General features: G+C 37.2%; 1 protein-coding gene and 1 pseudogene across 1 annotated transcript; one reads left to right on the top strand and one right to left on the bottom strand.

Annotated features, from left to right (window-relative positions):
- Window positions 1–605: 605 nt before the first annotated feature.
- Window positions 606–20,849, bottom strand: LOC125403925 (vomeronasal type-2 receptor 116-like). Its single transcript, XM_085690731.2, has 6 exons — window positions 20,635–20,849; window positions 16,468–16,759; window positions 15,335–16,141; window positions 14,475–14,702; window positions 11,144–11,267; window positions 606–1,531 (listed from the first exon to the last, which is right to left on the bottom strand). Exons 1-6 carry the CDS (start codon window positions 20,847–20,849, stop codon window positions 606–608), a joined length of 2,592 nt encoding a protein of 863 aa, XP_085546857.2.
- A 1,449-nt stretch (window positions 20,850–22,298) lies between these two features.
- On the top strand, window positions 22,299–23,031 carry LOC148121808 (small ribosomal subunit protein eS4, X isoform-like; annotated as a pseudogene).
- The last annotated feature ends 963 nt before the right edge of the window (window positions 23,032–23,994 follow it).

The following is a 23,994-nucleotide window of genomic DNA, read 5'->3' as shown; positions in this document are numbered from 1 at the left end:
CAGAGTTCAACAACCAAAACATAATGTCCTTTGTCAGTGAAAATAAAGAGAACTTATACAGTCACATTTCAAACTATTAAGTTTCCAAGAGGTTTATTATACATGCTTATTTCTTTCCAGATGTGGTCATGCACTAGTTCAGCCTCAGAAAATTGGTCCCTTACATGAGGGGGCTGGCTTGTTGGGGTTTCTGTCCTGCCTAGTACCCCACAGCTGGCAAGTCCCAAAGAAAATCACAGAGTCTATATTAAGTTATAAACTGATTGGCCCATTAGCTCAGTCTTCTTATTGACTAATTCTTACATCTTATGGTAACCCATAATTCTTGTCTGTTAAGCCATGTTAGCCATGTAGCTTAGTACCTTTTCCAGCAGAGCAGGTTACATCTTGCTTCTCTGTGGTCTGGGCAGGAATGGAGGAATGAGCTTCCTCCTTCCTAGACTTCTCCTGTTCTCATCCCCCTGCCTCTACTTCCTGCCTGGTTGACCCGCCTATACTTCCTGCCTGGCCAATGAACGTTTTATTAAAATACATGATTGACAGAATACAGATAATTCTCCCATACCACCTTCCTTCCACCTTGTGGTTCTAGGATATCAAGCTCATCATACCATATCAATTTTGCTCCTACCATGTATTTTGTCCCTGATGTGATGAAGTGAGTTTCTATCTGGCCTGAACAAAATAATATAGCACTTAGGGGCAAAGATTAGACAGAGAATGCCTGCACTAGAAGCCAAGATAGAAAAGATTTCCACAGACACCATAACCCTCCCCTTGGTGCTGTGGTAGACAGGGAGGAAAGTGACCCACACACTGCAGAAAACAAGCATGCTGATAGACAGAAACTTGGCTTCATTAAATGTGTCAGGCAGGTTTCTGCACAAGAAAGCCATGAAGTAACTACCAAAGGCCATGACTCCCAGGTATGCTAGACTGCAGTAGAAGGCAATAGCTGAGCCCTTGTTGCATAGAATGATGATGTGTCCATGTTCAGAATGAGCATCTATGTCAATAAATGGAGGAGATGTTCCCAGCCATATTCCAGATAGAAGAACTTGCATTAGGGTGCAAACTGGAATGATGAAGTTAGGGGCCTGCAAGATTAGTAGCCATCTTGTCCTTCTCTTTGGAGCAGTAATCTGGAAGGCCATAACTACAGTGATGGTTTTGGCCAACACAGTGGAGAGAACCACAGTAAAAAGAAGTCCAAATAAGCTCTGCTGCAGGATACAGGTTGCAGTGTTGGGAAGGCCAATGAAGAGCAAAGGACAGAGGAAACAGAGCATAAGAGTGATGAGCAGGATGTAACTGAGAAATCTATTATTGGCCCTGACAATTGGTGTGTCTCTGTGGTTCACAAAGACCCCAATAACAACAGCTGTGAGTGCAAAGAATACCAGTGAGATGATAGTGAGTCCCTTCCCCAAGGGATCATCATAATTCAGAAAGGTCATAGTTTTCTGGAGGCACTGTGTCTTCTCTGCATTTGCATAGTGAGTTTCTGGACATTTCACACATTGACCCATACCTGGAAGAAACAGAGTTGATCATGAATGTATGGTCAAGTTTTCTCTTTACCCTAACACATTCAAAGTACCATCTCATTGCATTGTTATCACAACCATGTTCCTTGTTATTTAGGCAAAATTAAGTGAGTACTCTGAGGTGAATAATCCCACAAGTTAGAATTTCTACTTCTTTCAAACAATTCCAAGATCAATAGCAACTTGGTTGATGAAGGAAATCCTTCACATTACAGTGCAAAGGAGCTCCAGTCAAAAACTGGAGCTGAGTCCATGCTGATGTGATATTTCCTGATCAGCCTCTACTGTCTTGCTGAACCTGCTTTGATATACAGCTCAGAATCAGCTTCTCAGGTATGGCTCCACACACAGTGGTTTCTTCCAGCCCAGAGAAACCTCTAGTCAAGAATATGTTCAAGAGGCTTGGCTACAGGCCAGCCATTAGAGGCATTTTAATAAGTGTGGTACCCTTTTGTCCCATAAATTGAGCTTTTGCAAAGTCAATAAAGAAAATGTCCAACACACTACATTTCTTGAGTCCATTTCTTTCAGCTGTATATTAAATTATTAATTTTTCCTCTGTTTTTACTGAAGAGTTTTATTTTTATTTTGTCATATTGTTAAAAGTGACATATTAATCATGAGAATACAAAATCACACTTCCCAAACAATTCAGTCCTTATATTATTTCTCAAAAATATTCCTTAATTTCTGATAGATCAATTTTAATAATAGTGATGTACTTTACTTTTTAAAATTATGGTGGTCACAACCATAAGACACACATTTACTTTTATTTATAAATTCCTCTTGGTTTGAACATTTATTTTCATCTGGATTTTGAAATATCTTGGATATCATTAAATATGTGTTCAAAACTTTTATTATCTTTATCTCCTTCCCCTTTTGTATTTTGTTACATGGAGGTTTCACATATGCAAGTGTCAGCAAAAAAATAATCCGGACTTGATTCCCCGCCTTCTGGGTTCTCAGGTAAAATTTGGGTTGTTTGGTAGTTTTTAAGCCTCTTGACATGTTGAGACAATTCCATGGATATTAAATTACTAATGTTTTGAAACTCATTTTGGAATGAAATATTTATTTAGCAGTTCAATTTAGATTTAATCTTCCTACAACAGATTTTTAAAGGCTCTCTGAATAAATATTTATTATTCAAACTCAGAAGCAATAACATATATCCACTTATTGTTATTTAAAGGTACATATCATGCAGGATAAAATTGTCAATATTTCAATATTGTCAACATTTCTTTTTCAACATATGTTTTTAGTTTGTTTTACTTTTGTTCAGAAAATAAATGGAGAGTTGGAGAGAGGACTCAGTGGATAAAAGTATTTGTTGCTCTTCTACAGAACATAAGTTTGAATCCCAGCACTCCTGTCCCAAGGGATACAGGGCTCTCTGCTAAATCAGGCATACATGCAATACACAGATCTCAAGCATCTGTGTGCATGTTGTATCTTGCTTATCTTTTCTTATACTGTCCTGTCACACTAGTTTGATGCAGAAGCTTTGTTAACCAATTATCTTTAAGAGGTGGGAGCAAGTTAGGGTGTGGCTTTCTGGAACCTGGAGAAAAATGGGTACATGGCCCAGGTCCTCTCTCTCTCTGTGGTTCCCTCAAAGCACAGCTGAGCTTGAACTTCTTATTCCTGTTTCATGAGTTTTCCCCTTATAATAAATAAAAAATATAATTGTTTTATCTTTTAGCTAGCCTGGTTATTTCCTAAATCAAGCTAATTTCTACAGCTGGCTCTCAAATCATGGAGCTTGGGTCTCCAGTGGCTCTAGCCAGCTGCCCTCAGGCTCCACACCATTCATTTGTGTATAGAATTCCCACACAATGGCCCTGAGTAGGTGCTAGATGTGGTCCTCCATATTTTCTCATTAAATATCCCAACTGGGTCCAGTTTTTTTCTGTGCCACAGAAATTCAGACAGGATGTGGGCTTTTCCAGGCTTCCCCAGGTGCCTCTGTTTGGCATTGCTACCTTGCTATTCTTTGTGCTTGTGTGGCTGCTGATCAATCAGGGACCTCCATGGAGCACAAAGTCTGTGATTTACACTAAATAACTGTTTTTAATCTGAATATATCTTTCAGAGTTTAATGTTAAAATCAGATTCAAACTGACCATGTGGCTACAAGAACACTGCAACACCTACTGGCATGTGATGGTTATTGCACCTACTTCATCGCAAACTCGACCACAAGTAAGATTTCTAATTTAAAATATAAATTATGAATTTATGATTTAAAAGGACAAGATGACAGATAATTTAACAATATAGGACTTCAATAGCTTTTTTATATACCACTTTTGAAACTCCTTTGGGGGCCTTGCGCAGACCCTTATGACAAATGTGCTCCAATTATTCCCAGTTACTGTGGAGAATGTGTCTCACCAGGAAAATTAAAAAAATCCAGTGCCTACTATAAAAAAATATATGGGTTATAACCCCAGTAGCACAGACACTAAGAGAAACAATTGATAAATGGCACCTCCTGAAACTGAAAAGCTTCTGTAAAGCAAAGGACATGGTCAACAAGACAAAACAACAGCCTACAAAACGGGAAGAACTCTTCACCAACCTGACATTAGAGAGGGGTCTGATCTCCAAAATATACAAAGAACTCAAAAAATTGATCATCAAAAGAACAAATAATCCAATAAAAAATGGAGTACAAACCTAAACAGAGAACTCTCAACAGAGGACTAAAATGGCTCAAAGAAACTTAAGAAAGTGCTCAACATCCTTAGCTATCAGAGAAATGCAAATCAAAACAACTCTGAGATTGCATCTTACACCTATAAGAATGATCAAGATCAAAAGCACTGATGACAACTTATGCTGGAGAGGTTGTGGGGTAAAGGGAACATTTCTGCATTGCTGATGTAGTGCAAGCTGGTACAGCCTCTTAGGATGTCGGTGTGGTGATTTCTCAGAAAATTAGGAAACAACCTTCCTCAAGACACAGTAATACCACTTTAAGGTATAAATCCAAAGGATACTCAGTTGTGCCACAAGGACATGTGCTCAAATATGTTCATAGCAGCATTGTTTGTCATATCCAGAACCTGGAAACAACCTAAATGCCCCTCAACCAAAGAATGGACAAGGAAAATGTGGTACATTTGCACAATGAAATACTACACATCAGAAAAACCCTGGCATTTTGAATTTTTCAGGCAAACAAATGGAGCTAGAAAACATCATTTTGAGTGAGGTAATCCAGACCCAGAAAGACAAGTATCACATGTACTCACTCAAAAGTGGTTTTAAAACATATAGCAAGGAGAACCAGACTACAAATCACAATCCCAGAGAACCAAGGCAACGATGAGGACCTTAAGAGAGACATACATAGATCTAATCTACATGAGAAGTAGAAAATGACAAGATATCCTGAGTAAATTGGGAGCATGGTTACTTTGGGAGAAGGTTGTAGGGGAGGGGAGAGTCAGGGAGGGGAGCAGAGAAAAATGTAGAGCTCAATAAAAATCAATAAAATTAAATAAATGAAAAACCCATACTGGTCTTGATGATGGAATAGATGTGGAGGATCAATCAAAGACTCCAGTAGGACATAGAAAATGTATATTCTGGTAGACTTCTATAAATGATCAAAGAACAAAGCTAAGAGTGTATAAATGGCATTTTTATTGAAGGCTTATTAAACATGTGTGCATATGTAAGTATCATTACCCCCAAATCTTGGCATCCACATTGGCCTTTTCAAGAGGTAGATGTTCAGTTCCTAAGACTTCGAACCCTATCTCAAGTGAAACAAAGCACAAGATGGGTCAAATGCAGAGAGCCAGAAGGACAGAGAAGAAGGCTGAGGCCATAGGTAGCTTTTATTGCAGGGAATTTGTGGGGTTATGACCTATTATAGCAATAGAATACCCAGATTAACATTCTTGCAGCCCAAAAACTTATGCTTCTGGGAAAGATATTAGAAAATATTATAGACAAAGGTCACCAGCCATTCAGGCTGTACAAGAACACAAAACCATTGACAAACCTTCAGAGGCACTAACAGCCCTGCCTTTAAAATGGTTAACTGAAAAACCAATATGGGTTAAAAAGTGGCCTCTAGTTGAGGAAAAGTTGCAGGATTTAGAACAGCTGGTATAACAGCAACTAGATGCTCACTGTATCGAAGAATCTATCAGCCATTTAAATTCCCCTGTATTTGTTGTTTAAAAAGAAATCTGGAAAATGGAGAATGGTGACAGACCTTAGAGCTATAAACAAGGTTATTAAGCCTATGAACCCTCTACAATCTGGATTTCCTTTGCCTTCTCTGTTACCAAAAGGGTGGCCTCTCATAGATATTGATTTAAAGGATTGTTTCTTCACTATACCTTTACAAGAAAAGTATAGGGAGAAATTTGCCTTCACAGTGACTACTTATAATAATTTTCAATCCTTCCACAGGGAATGCTCAATAGCCCTACCCTGTGCCAATACTTTGTAAACCAGCCATTGGAATAATTCATAAGGAATCTCCTAAGTCTATAATCTACCATTACATGGATGACATTTTGTTATCTGATTCAAATGCAGATACTTTAGAAAAAATGTTTGAAGAAGAAAAGAAAGTTCCATATAAATGGGGATTACAAATTGTTCCTGAAAAGATTCAAAGAGGAGATTCTGTTAATTACTTAGGTTACAGAATAGGTTTGCAGAAATTTAGAACACAAAAGGCACAAATTAAGAGAGACTGGTTGCAGACTCTTAATGCCTTCTAAAGATTGTTAGGAGACATTTCCAGTCTATGAATGGCTATTGTGATAACACCTGATCTAATAATTTATTTAAACAAAACTTTAGATGGAGACAAAAACTTAAATAGTCCCAGAGAATTAACAGCAGAAGTGGAAAAGGAATTTATGATTGTTGAGGAGAAATTACAGGAGGTACATGTGGATAGGATGAATAAAAATCTTAATTGTATTCTAGTCATATTGCCTTCCAGAATTTCTCCCACAGGAATTTTAATGCAGAGGGACAATATTATCTTAGAATGGACCTTTTTTGTTTACCACATAAACCAATAGAAACTTATGTGGGAAATGTCTCTCAAGTAGTGATAAAAGGTAAATTGAGACTTTGTCAATTAGCAGGTATAGACCCAACAGAGAATATAATACCTTTTACTGCTGATGAAATAAAAAAGTTATGGAAAGACTATGTATGAACCATGGCAAAGAACTTGTGCTATTTTTGTAGAAATTAATAGTGATTATTCCAAAAATGATAGACTTAACCTTACAAAGAGAACTTCTTGGATTCTTACCTGAATTGTACATGATGCTCCAATAACTGGGGCCTGTACATTTTATACTGATGCTAATAAATCAGGTAAGGCAGGTTATAAATCAGAAGAATTAGTAAAGTGGAACAAAGCCCTTATAATTCTGTCCAGAAGGCAGAATTACATACTATTCTTATGGTATTAAGGGATTTTAAAGAACCTCTAAATATCGTTACTGATACTGATTCATTATGCAGAAAGAATTATATTGCTTATTAAAACCACTGAATTTATAGCAGATGATACAGAATTGACTTCATTATTCATTCAGGTGCAAAACATAATCAGGAGTAGGCTTTGTCCTATATACATAACACAATCTGGTCCCATATGGGTCTGCCAGGTCCTCTAGTACAAAGTAATGTAGGAATTGATCAATTATTGATTGGAAATGTGTTGCAGGCTTCAGAATGTCATTTAAAAAACATCATGTCAATAGCAAAGGTTTAAAGAAAGACTTTCTTATTACATGGCAACAAGCTAAGGAGATTATAAAGAGATGTTCTACATGCTCTTTCTATAACCAAACACCATTGGCTGTAGGGAGTAACCCAAAGGTGTTCAAAGGAATAAGATCTGGAAGATGGATGTGTTCCATTTTATGGAATTTGGAAAATTAAGATATGTGGACCATAGCATAGATACTTATTCGTGTTTTTAATAGGCAACTGCTTTGAGCTCAGAAAAGGCTACTTCAGTAATCACACATTTATTAGAAGTTATGGCCATCATGGGCATTCCTGCACAAATAAAGACAGACAATGATCCAGCATATGTATCTAAGAAAATAAAATGGTTTTTGCTCATTATAATATAAAGCATATTACAGGTATAACCACATAATCCTACAGGTTAGGCAGTTATAGAAAGGACAAATTGAAGTATAAAGGATATGCTAAACAACCAGAAAGTGATGAAAAATACTCCAAGAAATAGATTGCATAATGCTTTATTAACCTTGAATTCTCTTAATGCTAATGAGAAAGAAACAATGACAACATAGAGACATTGGATACTGAAAAAAAAAACTTCTGAATATAATCAACCCGTAAATTTCAAGGATTAGTTGACCTCACAATGGAAACCAAGAGATGTGCTTCATTGGGGAAGGGGTTTTGCTTTTGTTTCCACAGGAGAAGAAAAACTATGGATACCATTAAAATTAATAAAGATTCGCTTTGTGTAACATGAGGGCCGGCTTGTTGGGGTTTCTGTCCCACCCGGTACCCCACAGCTGGCATACCCCAAAGAAAATCACACGGAGTCTACATTAGGTTATAAACTGATTGGCCCATTAGGTCAGGCTACTTATTACCTCTTATAACTTATATTACCCCATTATCCTTATCTACATTAACCACATGGCTCAGTACCTTTCTCAGCTGGGCAAGTTACATGCTGCCTCTTCGGTGGTCTGCGCAGGAATGGCAGAGGGAGCTTCCTGCTTCCCAGAATACTCCCGTTCTCTTTGCTCCACCTCTACTTCCTGTCTGGTTTTCCCACCTATACTTCCTGCCTGGCCAATCAGCATTTATTTAAAATATGATTGACAGAATACAGACAATTCTCCCACACCAGCTTTGAAAACTGAAACCTCTTGAAAAAGAGAAATGACATCTCATCCATAATGTTGACAACCATACAGGTGGTAAGGAAACCATATTGGGTTGGGACAGGATTTTGCTCTTGTCTTTACCGGAAAATATACATCTTCAAAAATTCAAGAGACCCTGGATATTTGGATACCGAGAGAAGGAAAAATAACTATCCAGTAAGGATCATCAAGAAAAAGGAATATAACTTATGAGGACAGGTGATCAGAACATATACATTGAAATATATATTTATGAATATATAGAGCTGGTTTTGGAGTTGGAAAATGCCTCTGTTCTTCTCTAAATTCAAGCATGTTGTTAAAAGGAACATTCAGAGTTTCTGTCTCATGTCAGGAGCCATCTGGTATGGGACAGAAGGAAGACTTTTGCAAAAATTTTACTTTCTCCGTGCCTATTTTATCTATATTGTATTCCTTGTTGAATGTATGTCTATATGAATAATGTTTAAGTTCTCCACAATGAACAATTGAGTTTCCTGTAGATCTTTTTCCTGCAGTAATCTTTGAAGATTCCAGGAAGAAGATGGGGCCTGACAGCAACAACTCCACCTGGTTGAGATGACGTCATGATGCTGATAGTGCTAGTATAAGACTGATTTTTGGGGGTGTCAGATACTGAAATGGTGCACCTTCTCATGACATTCTGGCCAGAACTCCAAATAAGAACTTTGGAAAAATCTCTATCAACTGCTCAGAAATTGATTGCAACTATACTAGACAGTAATCGTGAAACTTAACCATCACTTTACTTTTACAGGATCTCATAAACAAGACATTGCCCCATGACAGCAGGAAGCAATTCTAGAGGACAGTGTCCTCTCTCCCAAAAAAGTTTGTCGTCAGGATTGGAAACACCATTTAGGGGTTGTTGATTTTTACTTGTATAAGGTAGAAGACTGGGGTGGAATCTATTTAAGTTCGAAGATTTAAAAAAAGGGGGATAATAATAGTGGGTAATAGAGTGAATATTTGTGAGCTATTATTTATGGATAATTTATATTGATATATTTTTTGTATATTGATACAAGTTCAAATTATATTTGTTATTTCTGTTTACAATATTTGTGCTCCTATGCAAAGTTATTCTGTCAGATTGTAAATATGCATGGTTCTACCTCTGTTTAGTACATTTTGTATATTGATACAACTTTTAGGATATATTTTTGCTTCGTTTTAAAACATGGCTTCCTGGGCCCTGTTGCCTGTGCAAACTCCGACTATGGAGCATTTCTGGGCTCAGATGTTTGTGTGCCCGCTCGGGATCGGGAAGAAAGTACTCTGAGACCATGCCAATGGCTCAGCACTCCCTGCCTGCACCTAGGCAGATGGCAAAATCAGGCTTAGGCAGGCGGGAGAGCATGGTGGATTTCTGCTGTCATACACAGAGATGTTTCCATGCTGCACAGTACAGATTAGGCTGTAACTTGAATGAAAAGAGTTCCTGTGCTGCACGCTCAGTCTCAGAGTTAAACTGCTGACTGTGGCTCCCACCTAGTCACCCCAGAGCTAACAGAAATGGTGCATTCACCATTTTGAAATTGGAGAGAGGTGGAACCAACATCCAGTGCAGCCCGTGACTCTGCAGCTCAGAAGCACAAGCGGCTCCGCCATATTTGACTGAGTGTGACAAGCAGGTAGTACCTGTTTTTGACCTACGAATGTCACAGCTTAGATTTTTAAATGCTTAATGATTTAAAACTGCAAAACAAAAATGTTTCTGGATGGTAAAATATTACAGATTCACAATAGGACAGATTCAGACATAAAAGATCTCTAAATGGGTTACACTGTTGGATGAGTGTGCGTAGGCTTGGGAGAGAAAAAATAGTTCTAATGAGAATTTTCATGCATGATTGACATTTGGGAATTGATGGGTTATTGAATAATATCATATACTTAAGTCTCTGAAAACATCATGAATGTTGCTACAGCTATAATAAAAATTTTGTATATGAAATAACTATAGCATCAACTTCATTGGTAGATGTGCAAATATTGAATTTTAAAATAATTAATTCCCAATGGAAAAATGTGAATAAGTTTATGAATTACTATGCTAAATATGGATTCTGTTTTCCATTGTATCCCACAAGTATCTTACTATCTTTTTCTTTTGGACTATTCACAATACCTTACGTTCCGAGTAACATAAGGATTCACACATTTACATAATATTTGAAAAAGCTTGGTAATAAAATTTTCTTATTAAGGTAATTTAAAAACTTATTTTAGCAGTACAACAAGAGATGCTACTGGGAAACTGAAACAAGCCTTCCTGATCTCCTGTATGAATCAAGGCTATAAGGGAACTATGATTGCAAGCTGAAAACTTACAATTTTTGGAATGAGTCATAACTGTGATTGAAATTTGATCTGAAGAAATGAAAACTTAATACACTGGATATTATCAATTAAATCCCCTGGTGAAATGGAACATTAATCTCTGCTTGTAGAAAGTCAGTTCTTGAGGCAACAGTGCCTGCAATGAGTCAACAAAACAAATCAACCCTATGTGTTACTCAAGAGAAAATAAATGTGAAAGAATTAAATCGCTAATTTAAGGTAAATAAATGGCCATCTTGAAATTTTTTCCTTTAGCTAAGATTTTCAGAATACTGTGGAAAGGACAGAAAGTCCCCTGAGGGACTGGGCATTTACCTGTCTCATTGGAAACTTCATTTCCTGGGCAAGGAGTGCAGTCAAAGCAACAAGAAAGCTTGCCCTGCATGATGGCTTTCCGGAATCCAGGAGTGCAGCTCTCACTGCATACAGACTGAGGAATCTAAACAAAGTTTAATATAAGATACAAACACATAGCTCTTTATCACAGTCCAAGTAAATGATGTGTTTAGAATATAGAACTTTTGTCAATTAAAATTTGTATTTATAAATGTAAGAATTTGCTGTGCTACTCCAGGTTTCTATGTGGTATGACATACAAAGACCATTCTTTCCTAAGCTACTTTGTAAGACTATGAAGCTCTTTATGATCTGCGGACATTTTGGAAGGTAGGACCATGAAGAGGTATAAGTTAGATCACTGGGGAAAAGTCTGTGGAAGGCATGTTGAAACTTCAGATTGATCCAGTTCATATCATTCTGGCTGGATAAATGAGGATGTTTTTTTTCTACTGTAACTGTGGTGTCTTCAGTCAGCTCAGTATAAATTAGTGCCAAAATAAGAACAAATTCTTGGACATTTCTGAGAATAGTTTCCTACATTATGTTAGTGGAGTTTTAATCACCTTCCCCAAATGGGTGCTATCATTTTGGGCAATTGAACAAAAATGGAAAGATTGGTAGTCAGTAGCAGCTATCACTCTCTTTGCTGCTTTTGGATGAAATCTGTCCAGTTTCCTCAAATCAGTTCTGTCATGTTTTCCTGCCATGATGGACTCTACTTGCAGACTGTGATGTTAAAAAAAAACAACAACAACAACACAAAAACCACCTTCTTGTCTCGTGTTGATTTAATCACCTACACTTTCCAAAAAGGCAGGTAAGTAAAATATGGACACCCTACAAGGACATTTGTTCAACTATATTCATAGCAGCATTATTTGTAGTAGCCATAACTTGGAAACAACCTACACACCCCTCGAGCAAAGAATGGCTAAATAAAATGTGGTGCATTTACAAAATGGAGCACTACTCAGCAATAAAAATCAATTACATCTTGAAATTTGGATGCAAATGGATGGAAGTAGGAAAAAAGCATCCTGAGTGAGATAATTCAGACCCAGAAAGAAGAACATGGTATGTACTATGTGTAGGAGGTTCTTCTGTTCATGTGTTGCTTCCATTGATTAATGAATAAAGAAACTGCTTTGGGCCTGATAGGACAGAACTTAGGTAGGCAGAGAAGACAGAACTGAATGCTGGGAAGAAGGGCAGAGTGAGAGACTCCATGGATCTGCTGCTTAGATCCATGGACGCTGGTTAGAATCTTGCCGGTAAGCCACAGTCATGTGACAATACACAGATTAATAGAAATGGATTAAATTAAGATATAGGAATTAGCCAATAAGAAACTAGAGCTAATGGGCCAAGCAGTGTTTTAACTAACACAGTTTCTGTGTGGTTATTTCAGGTGAAAGCTAGCCGGGCAGGGGAAAAATAAGCAGGCCCTCTCTCCTTACAACGGTACTCACTCATAAGTGGATGATAGCTGTAAACCAAAGGATAATGAGCCCACATTTCATGACTCTTGAGAAGCTAGTGAGTAACAAGAAGAGCTCTAAGAGAGACATATAGATCTGCCTAGAAAGGTGAAATATACAAGATCTCCTGAGAAAATTGGGAACATGGAGATAGGGGGAGTAGGGAGAGCTGAAGAAGAGGAGGAGGGGAGAAGTGAAGTGGGGAGGAGAACATGAGGGAACTGGGCAGTCGAGATGGGGGAAGGCCAGATATGAGAGCAATGAAAGAGATGTCTTGATTTAGGGAGCCATTATGAAACTAGCAAGAAACTTGGCAGTAGAGAATTTCACAGGATTCCACAAAGATTACCCCAGCTAAGACCCTAGGCAATAGTGGAGAGGGTGCCTGAACTGGCCTTGCCCTGTAGTCAGATTGATGACTCTCTTAAATGTCACCATAAAACTTTCATCCAGAAACTAATGGAAGCAGGGGCAAAGATCCACAGCAGAACACTAGGCCGAGCTCCCAAAGTCCAGTTGAAGAGTGGGAGGAGTGAGAATATGAACAAAGTGGTCAAGACCATGAGGGAATGCCCACTAAAACAGCTTACCTGAGCTAATAGGAGCTCACCAACTCTGGCCTGACAGTGAGGGAACCAGCATAGAACCAAACTAGGCCCTCTGAATGTGGGTGACAGTTGTATGACTAGGGCAGATTGTGGGGCACTGCCAATGAGATCAGAATTTATCCTATTGCTTATACCAGCTTTTTGGAACCCATTCTCTTTGAAGGAATGCCTTGTTCATCCTACATGTAGTAGTGAGGGCCTCTGTCCTGCCTCAACGTAATGTGTTTGACTTTATTGATTCCCGATGGGAAGCCTTACCCTCTCTAAGGAGTGGATGGGGTGTGTTGGGGAGGAAGATGGAGGGAGAAGGAGGAGAGAGGGAGTAGGAGCTGGAATTGATATGTAAAATGAGAAAAGATAGTTTTTTTAAAAAGATATGTCTAAATGTATGTAATTTTCATCTTTTAAATTAAAATTCATAGCTATTGAATAAATGTTTATGTATGTAAAAAATGGGAACCCTCTCACTTTGTTGTTCTGTTTGCCTACACTTAAAAAAATGCCACCCAAGGATTGACTGTAACACTCTAAGTTAGGTGTCTTATTTACAGTTTACATAACTGTGATGAGACAGCATTCCTATAGCAAATTGTGGACAGAAAGGCTTATTTCGTCTTTCACTTATACACTACCAATTATCATCAGTGAAATTAAGGACAGGACTTAAAAGCAAAAAAAAAAGAGATAGGAATTGAAATTAAGACAATGTAAGACTTTTGTTTAATTTCTGGTTGGCTAAACATGACTTTCTTAGCTGTATTTCTGAAACAACTAAGAACTACCTGCCACCACCACTCTCATTTTTATACTTCCTCCCACATCAATCCTTTATCAAGGTAATGCTTGAGAGGTTTACATTTTGGCAAGTATTTTGGAAATATTTCCTCAATTGAGACTCCTCTTCATAGGTAACTCTAATTTATGTCAAGTTGAGAACAATTAACTAAAACCCTGAAAGTCAAAATAAGCATCCTATCAGCTGTTGTGTGACTATGATGTCACAAACTACTAAATCATATCTTGTTTTTAATGTCAAAATAAATGGATAATTAGAAACATATGGGAAAATATATTCACCAGAATGAACAAACAGTAATTTTTTATGTTGAGAGTTATAGGTATATTGATAAGGCCCAAGTTAGGAAGCAAGTCATCAGACCGAGAAACATTTGTTTTGTTATTAACATACATTAGAAGCTTTTTAAAAAGACCCATACCCACCTCTGAAAATACTGTGGCCCATTGAATCATATGTTCAGATATTGACAATTGTTGACCTTGTGGAGCTCTTGGAGAAAATGTACCCACTTTCACCTGTAGTGAAAGACCTGTTGGGAAATTCCAAAGGTTGTTAATATCATATTCTGCATCTGACTTCTTTTTCTCGTCCAGAACCACAAGGTCTCCTACAGGATTTTTCACTTGAATCTTCTTCAGAAAAGGGTGAAGCTGAAAGAGATGTGAAATCCTGTCATAAAACTGGTATCACAGATGTGTAACAGAACTACAAATACTAAGTTGCTCCCTGATTGTGACTATGATGTTAATGTCGTTTTAGAGAAAGTATCCACAACATTGAAAAAAGGAAAGCCTAGAAGAAATTAGCTATCACTGAGTTTCTAAAATGTCATTTTCTATAAAATGTATTAACCCAAGCATTACTGTGTATAATCCTTCGTTACTTAAGGAGTATACAGCAAGCCAATCTCAACTTCTATACAAACTAGCTACCTTCTTGAATTTTCCAAATTTCTCAGATCTTCAGTGGGGGCCTGAAGTCACTTGAGTTTGTTGGACAATCAGGAATATTTAGGTTGTATTATCACACTGAGTTATTACTAAGAGAAGATACTGTTTCTACCAAAAGGAGTATTCTTCTCTTAAATGAAAACTTGAGCAGTATTACCCACACTCATCGTGTACACTGGCATGGGGGTGCACTGACATCTAGTCCCCAAAATATTTAAAATCAACTCTAGTATAATTAAAGAAAAACAGGATTCTATAACGAATAGATCAACAGCGTTTATAGTATCTGGTGTCCTGTTTCTGATGGTGCAAAGCAATAAAAGGGACATTACCTGCCAAGAGAATGGCAGAGTTATATCTTTATTTGCCTCCGTTTGATCTTGAACTTGACTGAGAATCATCTCATGGAGACTGTGGGCCACTGCGTATGCAGCATTGTACACATTGTAACTCTCTTCAGTCATGGTCATGTCAAAAATGTTACCTGGCAACAATCCCAAAGAGGCATTGGGCAGACAGTTTTCAAAGATTTGACAATTAGAATGCAAAAGTGAGCAATTGAAATAAATGTTCCAAAGGATATGAAGATAAATGTCTTCTGGGTATTTTGCAGGGGTGGCTTCCTGCATAAATTTTATGAAACCCAAAATCTCCCCATGATGGGGTGAAAAGATGAGGCTCCCATGGAATGAATCTAACATGGTATATTCATGAAACCTGTTACCACCCCATTTTGAGTTCATGACCCACACAAACCTAGATATGAATTTTCCCCATTTATTTACTATTACAGTTAAAAAAGAAGTACTGTCTCCATAAATTACAATCACATTTGCTGATGATTCTAGAATACGTGACTTAGTATGCACAGGATTATAATATACTGATTCCCCTAGAAATGACACTGTTTCCACAAAAGCTATGCAGACCCCATTCCTGTCCAGTTCTCTCCTTAAGTCTGATAGAATCTGAGCACCTCTATGATCACTTGAGATGAGCACTCCAACCCAGTTCCAGCTGAAATGAAGCATCAAAGATGCAATGCCATGTGTTAGAGCTGTATCCTTTGGAGCCACCTGATACAGAGATGAAAACTGGTTTCCTTCAGTCAGAACAGGATCAAAAGGCCCAAAAGTAAGCTGAAAGGAATACAGTATTTTTACTAGTAGAACCAGTATTGCCATGAAGAGCAATCTTTGTCTTTGTCTTTGATCGATGTGGCAGGGATGAAAATCTGCTCAACAGTTTTTAAAGTCATGTATCACTCTATGAAGTTTCTAGAAAGTTACTGGAAGGTCTCAATGTTTCAGTCTACCCTCTCCACTGGTCATCTTCTTTCCCACATTTTAAAGTAGAAAATATTGATGTGTCTTCATCTATATTTCAAGATTTTCTTTTATAGTAATTAAAATCTCTCACTATCATTTTGCACAGAGTTAAAATCTGTCGGCTTTGTCACTCTCACCTGAGGAAATTTGTAAAGATGCAATACTGTCCCAATGATTTCAGATGTTTTCCATCTTGTTCCTGTAAGTAAGGCAGCTGATTTTCTCTCTTTTCTACAGCAGTAATTAGGGATGAAGATGCTCAGACCTGTGAGCCAATAAAACACACTCTCTAGAATATTCTTTTCAGCAGGTATGAGATTATACACCTCGATTCCCAGAGAGGTGTTAGGTAAAAGATGGGAGTTCCTGTTGATTTCCTCGATGGCAAATAACATGGCCAAAATAAGCTGGTAGTTTTGCTCAATCAGCCTACATAGAAGTTATAGCATTCAGGTGGGAATTCATAACAATCAAATGAACAAATTTAAATGCAACCATTTCTACAGTTTGAAAGCTTGTATTTTGTTAGAACACATTGTAATTTTACATCTGCTAATGAATGGTTTTGATTAAAATTGTGTAATATGACCTTCTCCAAAACTATGAAATGCAATTGTTTCCCTGTTAAGCCATAAGGTTCCTGAGACATATTGTTATGAATGAATCACCCTCATTAAGTTAAATTATCTGTGGCAATTGTTGGATGTTTTACAGTTATATATTTGTCATAGATTGCATGTGTCTATGCTGTGTATCAGTGTTTCTATCTCTGATATGTTTGGATACACATCTCTTGTGGGGAAAACTTTTCAATGCTTGTGCAGGAAATGCAGATGATAACTTCTCTGACTGTGTTTGTTTTTCAGTCCATGTAAGATTATGTGTCTTAGTTGTTGCTACTTCACATGCCAGTGAAGCTTCTGGGAATTTTGCATCTACCTGATAGAGAACTCCCAATGCAACTATGCCCTACCATGCCCAGTGTGATTGGGTCCTATGGATTCAAAGTCACGTTCCTCACTGGTTTTGTCACCACTTTACATGCTCTGGCACCCCATTATTGTTACAATATAATGACTTGTAGTGAAGAAGATAGTATACTTTGGAAGGTTAAAAGTACATCTACAAGGAGGCAAATAATTAAAATTTCAACATGCAATGTATATAAAGCAAGGCTTCAGTATTGTATATTTTTCAAATTGTTCTGTGCTGGGGAACCCAAAATAATTGTTCATATCCAGACACCTTAGTTGCTTAACAAAATGCAATATTTTTTTCATGTTGGAAATGTCCATTGGCAAAGAGATTAATTCATTTAACTTTATGTGAATAGAAAACAGACACTTCTCAGTGCCAAATGGTGCATCTGGATCCTCCTATTTGGTTCCTAAACCTTTTAAATGTAGGGCAGAGCTTTTTAAGATTGAACCATTTATAAAGGCATTCTAAATATTCTTCCTTATACCCACAGAAAACCGTAGCTCTCACTATACACTAAAGAAAATACTCAGCACAACAAAAAGATAACTAAAAAAAATAACAACAGTTGTCAAGGCAGCATGACCTATTCTCAGGGGTGCCCAAGATAACTGATAAATATATCACAAATCTCTTACAAATAAGCTTAGGAAGCATTGTGGAAGATGGACAGAAAGAATCTGAGAGTCATGGAACATGGAGATATGTGGCATTATTTGCCTTAGAAGTAACAGAAAAGGTACACACATGATACCCCAACAATATAGCTGCCTTTAAAAGAGCTCAAATATGACATTTATAGACATGCTTCCTAAGGGGAAGTATTCTCATGATGAGCCACTCTTAGACATAGGACAGCAGGCAACTAATTCCTATTGAGAACAGGATAAAATAATCATTTTATGGATGAGCACCTAACCAATTAGACAACCCCAAATACTCAGTTCCCAAACCATATGCATACAAGCAACATTAACAGGACTCAACAGGTAGTAGTTACATAGTTGTTTATATGTTAAACAGGTAACAGTAATAACTATAAAAAAGGAGCCCATAAATCTGACTGGGATTAGTATGTGTGTATGAGAATGTATAAAAGGGTACAACAATGGAGACTTTGAGTGAGGAAAGCAATGAGTTAAGTGATATTACCTGATGACAATAATAAGAATATTTTTAACATGTGCAATTATGTTTGAGGATTTTGTCAACATGAAAGCTTAAAATTCAGTGTAAATAGATTAGAAAGTGGAAAATATGACTCTTTAGAAAAAAATCAATATAATACCTGATTATTTACATGATTTTACCTATAAATGAAATAGAGATAAATATAGGCACAGAATCTAGAGCTCAATCCATAGGATAAGACAGTAAACTGAAACTATCCTCTATGTTTCTATATGTTTCCTCCACGACAGCATTTCATTGACAATCTGAGAAGGTATAGCATAGTATCAGAGTAACAGTCTATATAAGCATGAGACAAGCTACTGTGCTCCTATGAATTCATTTACAGTTCTCAGAAAGTAAATGCTTCTACTTTAGATTTCATATTTATTGAATTGTAATTTCTCATCTCTTAAGAATGAAAATAGGAAAATAAAATTGAATTGCAACCTGATAAATACAAACATCATTATTGTGAGCAATACTGCCAGTCTCACAGTCCATGATCTCTTTTACCATTGTAATTACGATTATATCTGTGCACATTGAACCAAAATGTGAGAAAAGTGGATTGATGACTAACAATCAGAAGAGTCAGATTTCAAAATGGCTATGCACTCCCTAACAGTAATATAAAAGATAATGTATATATATGTATATATATATTATCTTCATATACCCTATCTTGTATAAACACAGAGATTTTGAAAATGTGTTACATAAGGCAAATATATTTATCATACACAGAAAATCAAAACTTCCTATCTCAGAATCCTATTTCTTTATGTCATGACATGTTATATCACCTGACAAGGATTATACTCCTGCTCATATTTGACATGCTGAACACTTAGAAATCTGTTTTACTGCAAATGTGTTCTCTGTAGGAAGACTGTTATTGCTATACTGTCTGGAGGGACAAAGGACCTAGTACATAGCGGTGCCTGAGCTGTTGAAATTGACAACAGAAGAAAAGAAGATTTAAATGTATCATTATCTCTCATAGAGATCAATATGAAATATTTTGCCTAGTTGTAAAATTTTGGATTTCTCTGATCATTTCTTTGTGTTTCAATGTTGGACAAAATGTGAAAGGATATACTCACTGCCTAACTATGTTTTACATCTGAATTATTTCCCTTCTCTGCTGTCTTGACTTGATGCTTCATCACAATACTAAGGTGCTAGCAACATGTTGCAGTGTCACGTACACCAGAACCCACCCAACACTTTCAGCATTCTCCATCACCTGACTTAAGGTAAACCTTGATTATGTATTATTATTTACTCATATTGAGTTCAGAGTTGAGTACCTGCTTTATTTCTCCATTTCAGATCTTTCTTTTATGTATTCCCTACAGTGATAGAACTATCTGCGTGATACCTAATATGCCTTAATTCCTTTCAAAAGAATTGCACATGGTTATTTCTCTGGAAATAGTCCAAGATACCTGAAGCATACTAAACACACTGTCTAGATCTCTGCCCCAAAATTTGAGTGTCTAGGGAAGAGTCCTTAGTGGACATGATCTCACTGAATCAAGCAAAGATAAAATGAAAAAATATGGATCAAATAGGTAAATGATAAGAAAATGCCTGGGAATCTAAAATGTGGGGAATATTTATATTCAATACTCTGAGGAATGTTAAGGATATAAAACAGTAGGTGAGAGAATTAAACTTTTAATCCTGGCATTCCTGCACTTGAATCAGAAGTAACTGACACAGGCAAATCCTATCCTTATAGAACACAAGGAGGGATTTCAAAGTCACTGCTTTCAAAGGATTTATCTCTTCTAACAGAAAGACTTTTGAAATTCCACAATTTTCTGAAGTGCTGTGCCAAACTGCTGTCAACTACCCTTCTACTGCAGATCTAGAAATGAATGTTCTCAGAGTCTGAGGAATTAATGGAAGCACAAGATATGTTCACAGATTATAATTATCAAATATGAAAAACCCACTGAAATCAAATCTGTCTCTTCCCACTTGAGAGAACAAAAGGAGTCACCAAGAAAACAAAATTAAAGAGAGGATCTGGGAAGGACAGATAGTGAACCTCATTATCGAAAATACAAGCAATAATAATATTCAAAGCCACACATATCCTAGGACACATGAATCTTAAAAAAGAGTGATTCAATACATGCACTTACAATTCCAGATATTCTCCATCCGAAGGTCTTCTTTTCCAATCTATTTTTGCTCTTTTTGGGAAGTAAAAATAAATAGAGAAAAATGCACCAATGGTCATAGAACTATTATTGTGAAATCGGTATTTTTTTTCTGCTAGGCAGGAAGAGGTTACAGTTGTACAGATGAGAGTTGGGATCTGCAGAAAGCAGGAGATAATAATCCAAGATACCAGCATATTAATAGATGTATCTGCCAAGATGTAAGTCTTGGGGATCTGGGGTGCACAGTGTGTCACCTGTATATATGTATGCAGCTCAACTGCTTGTGTACATGTACGTTTGCAATTTTGTTGCTGACTGAATTTGTCACTCTACTCAGCCTGAGACGTTTCCAAGGATCCTTTCCACTACCACTTGAGAGTTCTGTGATTCTTTCTCCTTCAGGCCATGCATCTGAGGCACCGTACTCAGTGAAAAACAAGTAATTGTATTAAGTGACATTTTCATTTCCAGCCATAAAAACAAGTATTTCCTCCAAGATTTCATGCTCCCTGGGTTGGGTTCTTCTGTGTACTTGAACACAAGGGTTTACTAAGGAAGAGTTCATGTGAGAGCCCTTGAGGATGATGTAAACATATTACATTAGAGCAAGCCATGTTTGGTTAAAAAAAAAAAAAAAAGAGCAGGCAAGAAAAGTCCCACCTTCGCAATTGTTCAGTTAAATTAAAGGGGGACCCATAGTCCCCAAACTTAATACTTCTGATCTGATCTTATGTTTACTTTTTATTTTCCTTTTGGTCTGAGGATTCTGTCTATGATACATGCATATCTACTTATCAAAATTATGTCCATCCTCTGCTCCAGATAGCTTGTGCCTCATCCTTGGAAAACCAACTGTGCTGTTGAACTTCTTACTACAGATCAGTTACTTAACCTCATTGCAGGAATCAAGTTCCTGGTTGCTCCTTAGCTTTGATCTTGTATACTATTGCTCTCTATTTTTATCCATGCTGGAACACTGAATCAGTAAGTACTCAGTAGCCTCCTTACAATCTTTGTCACTACTCTTTGTCTCTTTATAACAGGGTGTCAGAGAAACCCCCATTTCTCCAAAGAACATAATAGTTGCTGAGAATCTCTGTATTCCTATCATGAAATTACTGAACAAATATTTCACAAGCAGAGATTATTTGCTAGCACATAAGACAATTTTAGGGTTGTGAAAATTCTTTGTGCTCTGGTGTAGACATGGTTGTGTTTTCATGTTAATTTGCCCACTGTGAAAGCTTTATAACATAAAATGTGAATCAATATATAGACAATGACTTTCTTCTCATAATGATAAATGATTTATGGTATATTGTTGTACCTCATTCCCCCAAAATGGAAGGTATCAATACAGGGGACATAGAAAGGGGTCTATTTATATGGACAAATTGTCAATAACTGTGATTCTCTTCATATTTGCTCTACTTCTGGCAGGGACATAAGAACATCACTCTTGTAGTTCAGAATCACCTTTATTGTCACCATGAATGCTCCAATATCTTGTTAATAATGAATATCCTCAATGTATCTATTCTAAAGGAAATAAGTAGTATCTATTTTAAAGTGATAAATAGATATTATAGAAAATATTTTTGCTCTTTTCGATCACAATGCAGCCATGGCTTAGTGATCCCAAGAAACACCTGAAGCATGTAGCAGCTCCCAAACATTGGATGCTGGATAAACTAGCCGGCGTGTTTGCGCCTTGTCCATCCACTGGCCCTCCAAGCTGAGGGAATGTCTGCCTCTGATCATTTTCCTGAGGAACAGGTTTAAGTATGCCCTGACTGGAGATGAAGTGAATATGTATTCAGCGCTTCATTAAGATTGATGGCAAAGTCAGGACCGATATAACCTACCCTGCTGGGTGTATGGATGTCATCAGCATTGACAAGATTGGAGAGTACTTCTGTCTGATATTTGACACCAAGGATCGCTTTGCCGTTCATCGGATTACACCTGAGAAGGTCAAGCACAAGTTGTGCAAAGTGAGAAAGATCTTTGTGGGCACAAAAGGAATTCCACATCTGATCCCCTCATCATGGTGAATGACACCATTCAGATTGATTTGGATACAGCAAAATAACCAGCTTCATCAAGTTTGACACTGGTAACCTGCGTATTGTGACTGGGGGTGCTAACTTGGGAAGAATTGGTGTGATCAGCAACAGAGAGAGACATCCCAGCTCTTTTGATGTGGTCCTTGTGAAAGATGCCAATGGGAACAGCTTTGCCACCCAGCTTTCCAACATTTTTGTTATTAGCAAGGGCAACAAACCATGGATTCCTCTTCCCTGAGGAAAAGGAATCCACCTCACAGTTGGTGAAGAGAGAGACAAGAGGCTAGCGGCCAAACAGAGCAGTGGGTGAAACAGGTCTCTAAGAGACATGATGGAGATGTATTTGTACTCTTGTTAACAAGCCTTTCTAGGCAACGTGCTAGATTAAACAGCATAATGAAAAACTAAAAAAAAAAAAAGAAATATATTTTCCACATTTTCTAAAAAAAATGCTTTCCATATCAATGTAAAATATATAAATCATGTAGTTGCTATTTTGGTTTAATAGTAGATTCAATAATCTACCTTTCTAGTTTATTTCTGTAACCCCCTTTTCTTTTCAGAGTATACTCAATAATCTACCTTTATATCCTATCATATCTATATCCCCTTTTTTTCTTTTCAGAGTAGATTCAATAATCTACCCTTATATCCTATCCTATCCATATTCCCCTTTTGTATTTTAGAACAAGATCCCTAAATCTATTCTCCTTTGTTTGGGTTTTTTCCTGACTATTACCAAAAATAACTTGAATCCAATCTCCCTAAATAATGTTAAATGTCCATAACCCACTGAATGACCAATAACCACACACCCCACCTCTTGCGAATGTGAGTGTCATATTCTTGCTACTTTCTGCTTTTGGGGGGGTGGAGACATTGTTACATTACAGTATCCTGAAAAGAAAAGTTTGGGTGAATTGTGGTGTCCAGGGAGAGGCAGCTGTATCATTTGCTGTCTAGTCTGATCTCTGCATCATGGGAAAGTGCAGAGCTTTTCTCACTGACTAGAGTAATCTGTAAGGCTGGATCCTCTCAGCTAGCTACCTCGAAATTGTCCTGGACAGTTTATAGTCTAAAATCGATCTTTACATGGTGTTTTTCACCTTAGTAGTGTTATCATTGTCCTGAAAAGTCCTGGTGGAATCATCATTGTGGGGCCCAATCCTCATTTGGGAAACTTCAAAGGTCGCTGTTAGGTGAGACTATGTACGGTACACTCCAGAAAATTGAAACATTGTAAATGTCATGTGCAGCAGATCTTAGATTGGTT

Source organism: Myodes glareolus, chromosome 6, assembly GCF_982192425.1.
Source record: "Myodes glareolus chromosome 6, mMyoGla1.1, whole genome shotgun sequence".
NCBI classification, from domain to species: domain Eukaryota; kingdom Metazoa; phylum Chordata; class Mammalia; order Rodentia; family Cricetidae; genus Myodes; species Myodes glareolus.
Note: the sequence above shows the minus strand (reverse complement) of the source record. Positions and strands in the feature narration are given on the sequence as shown.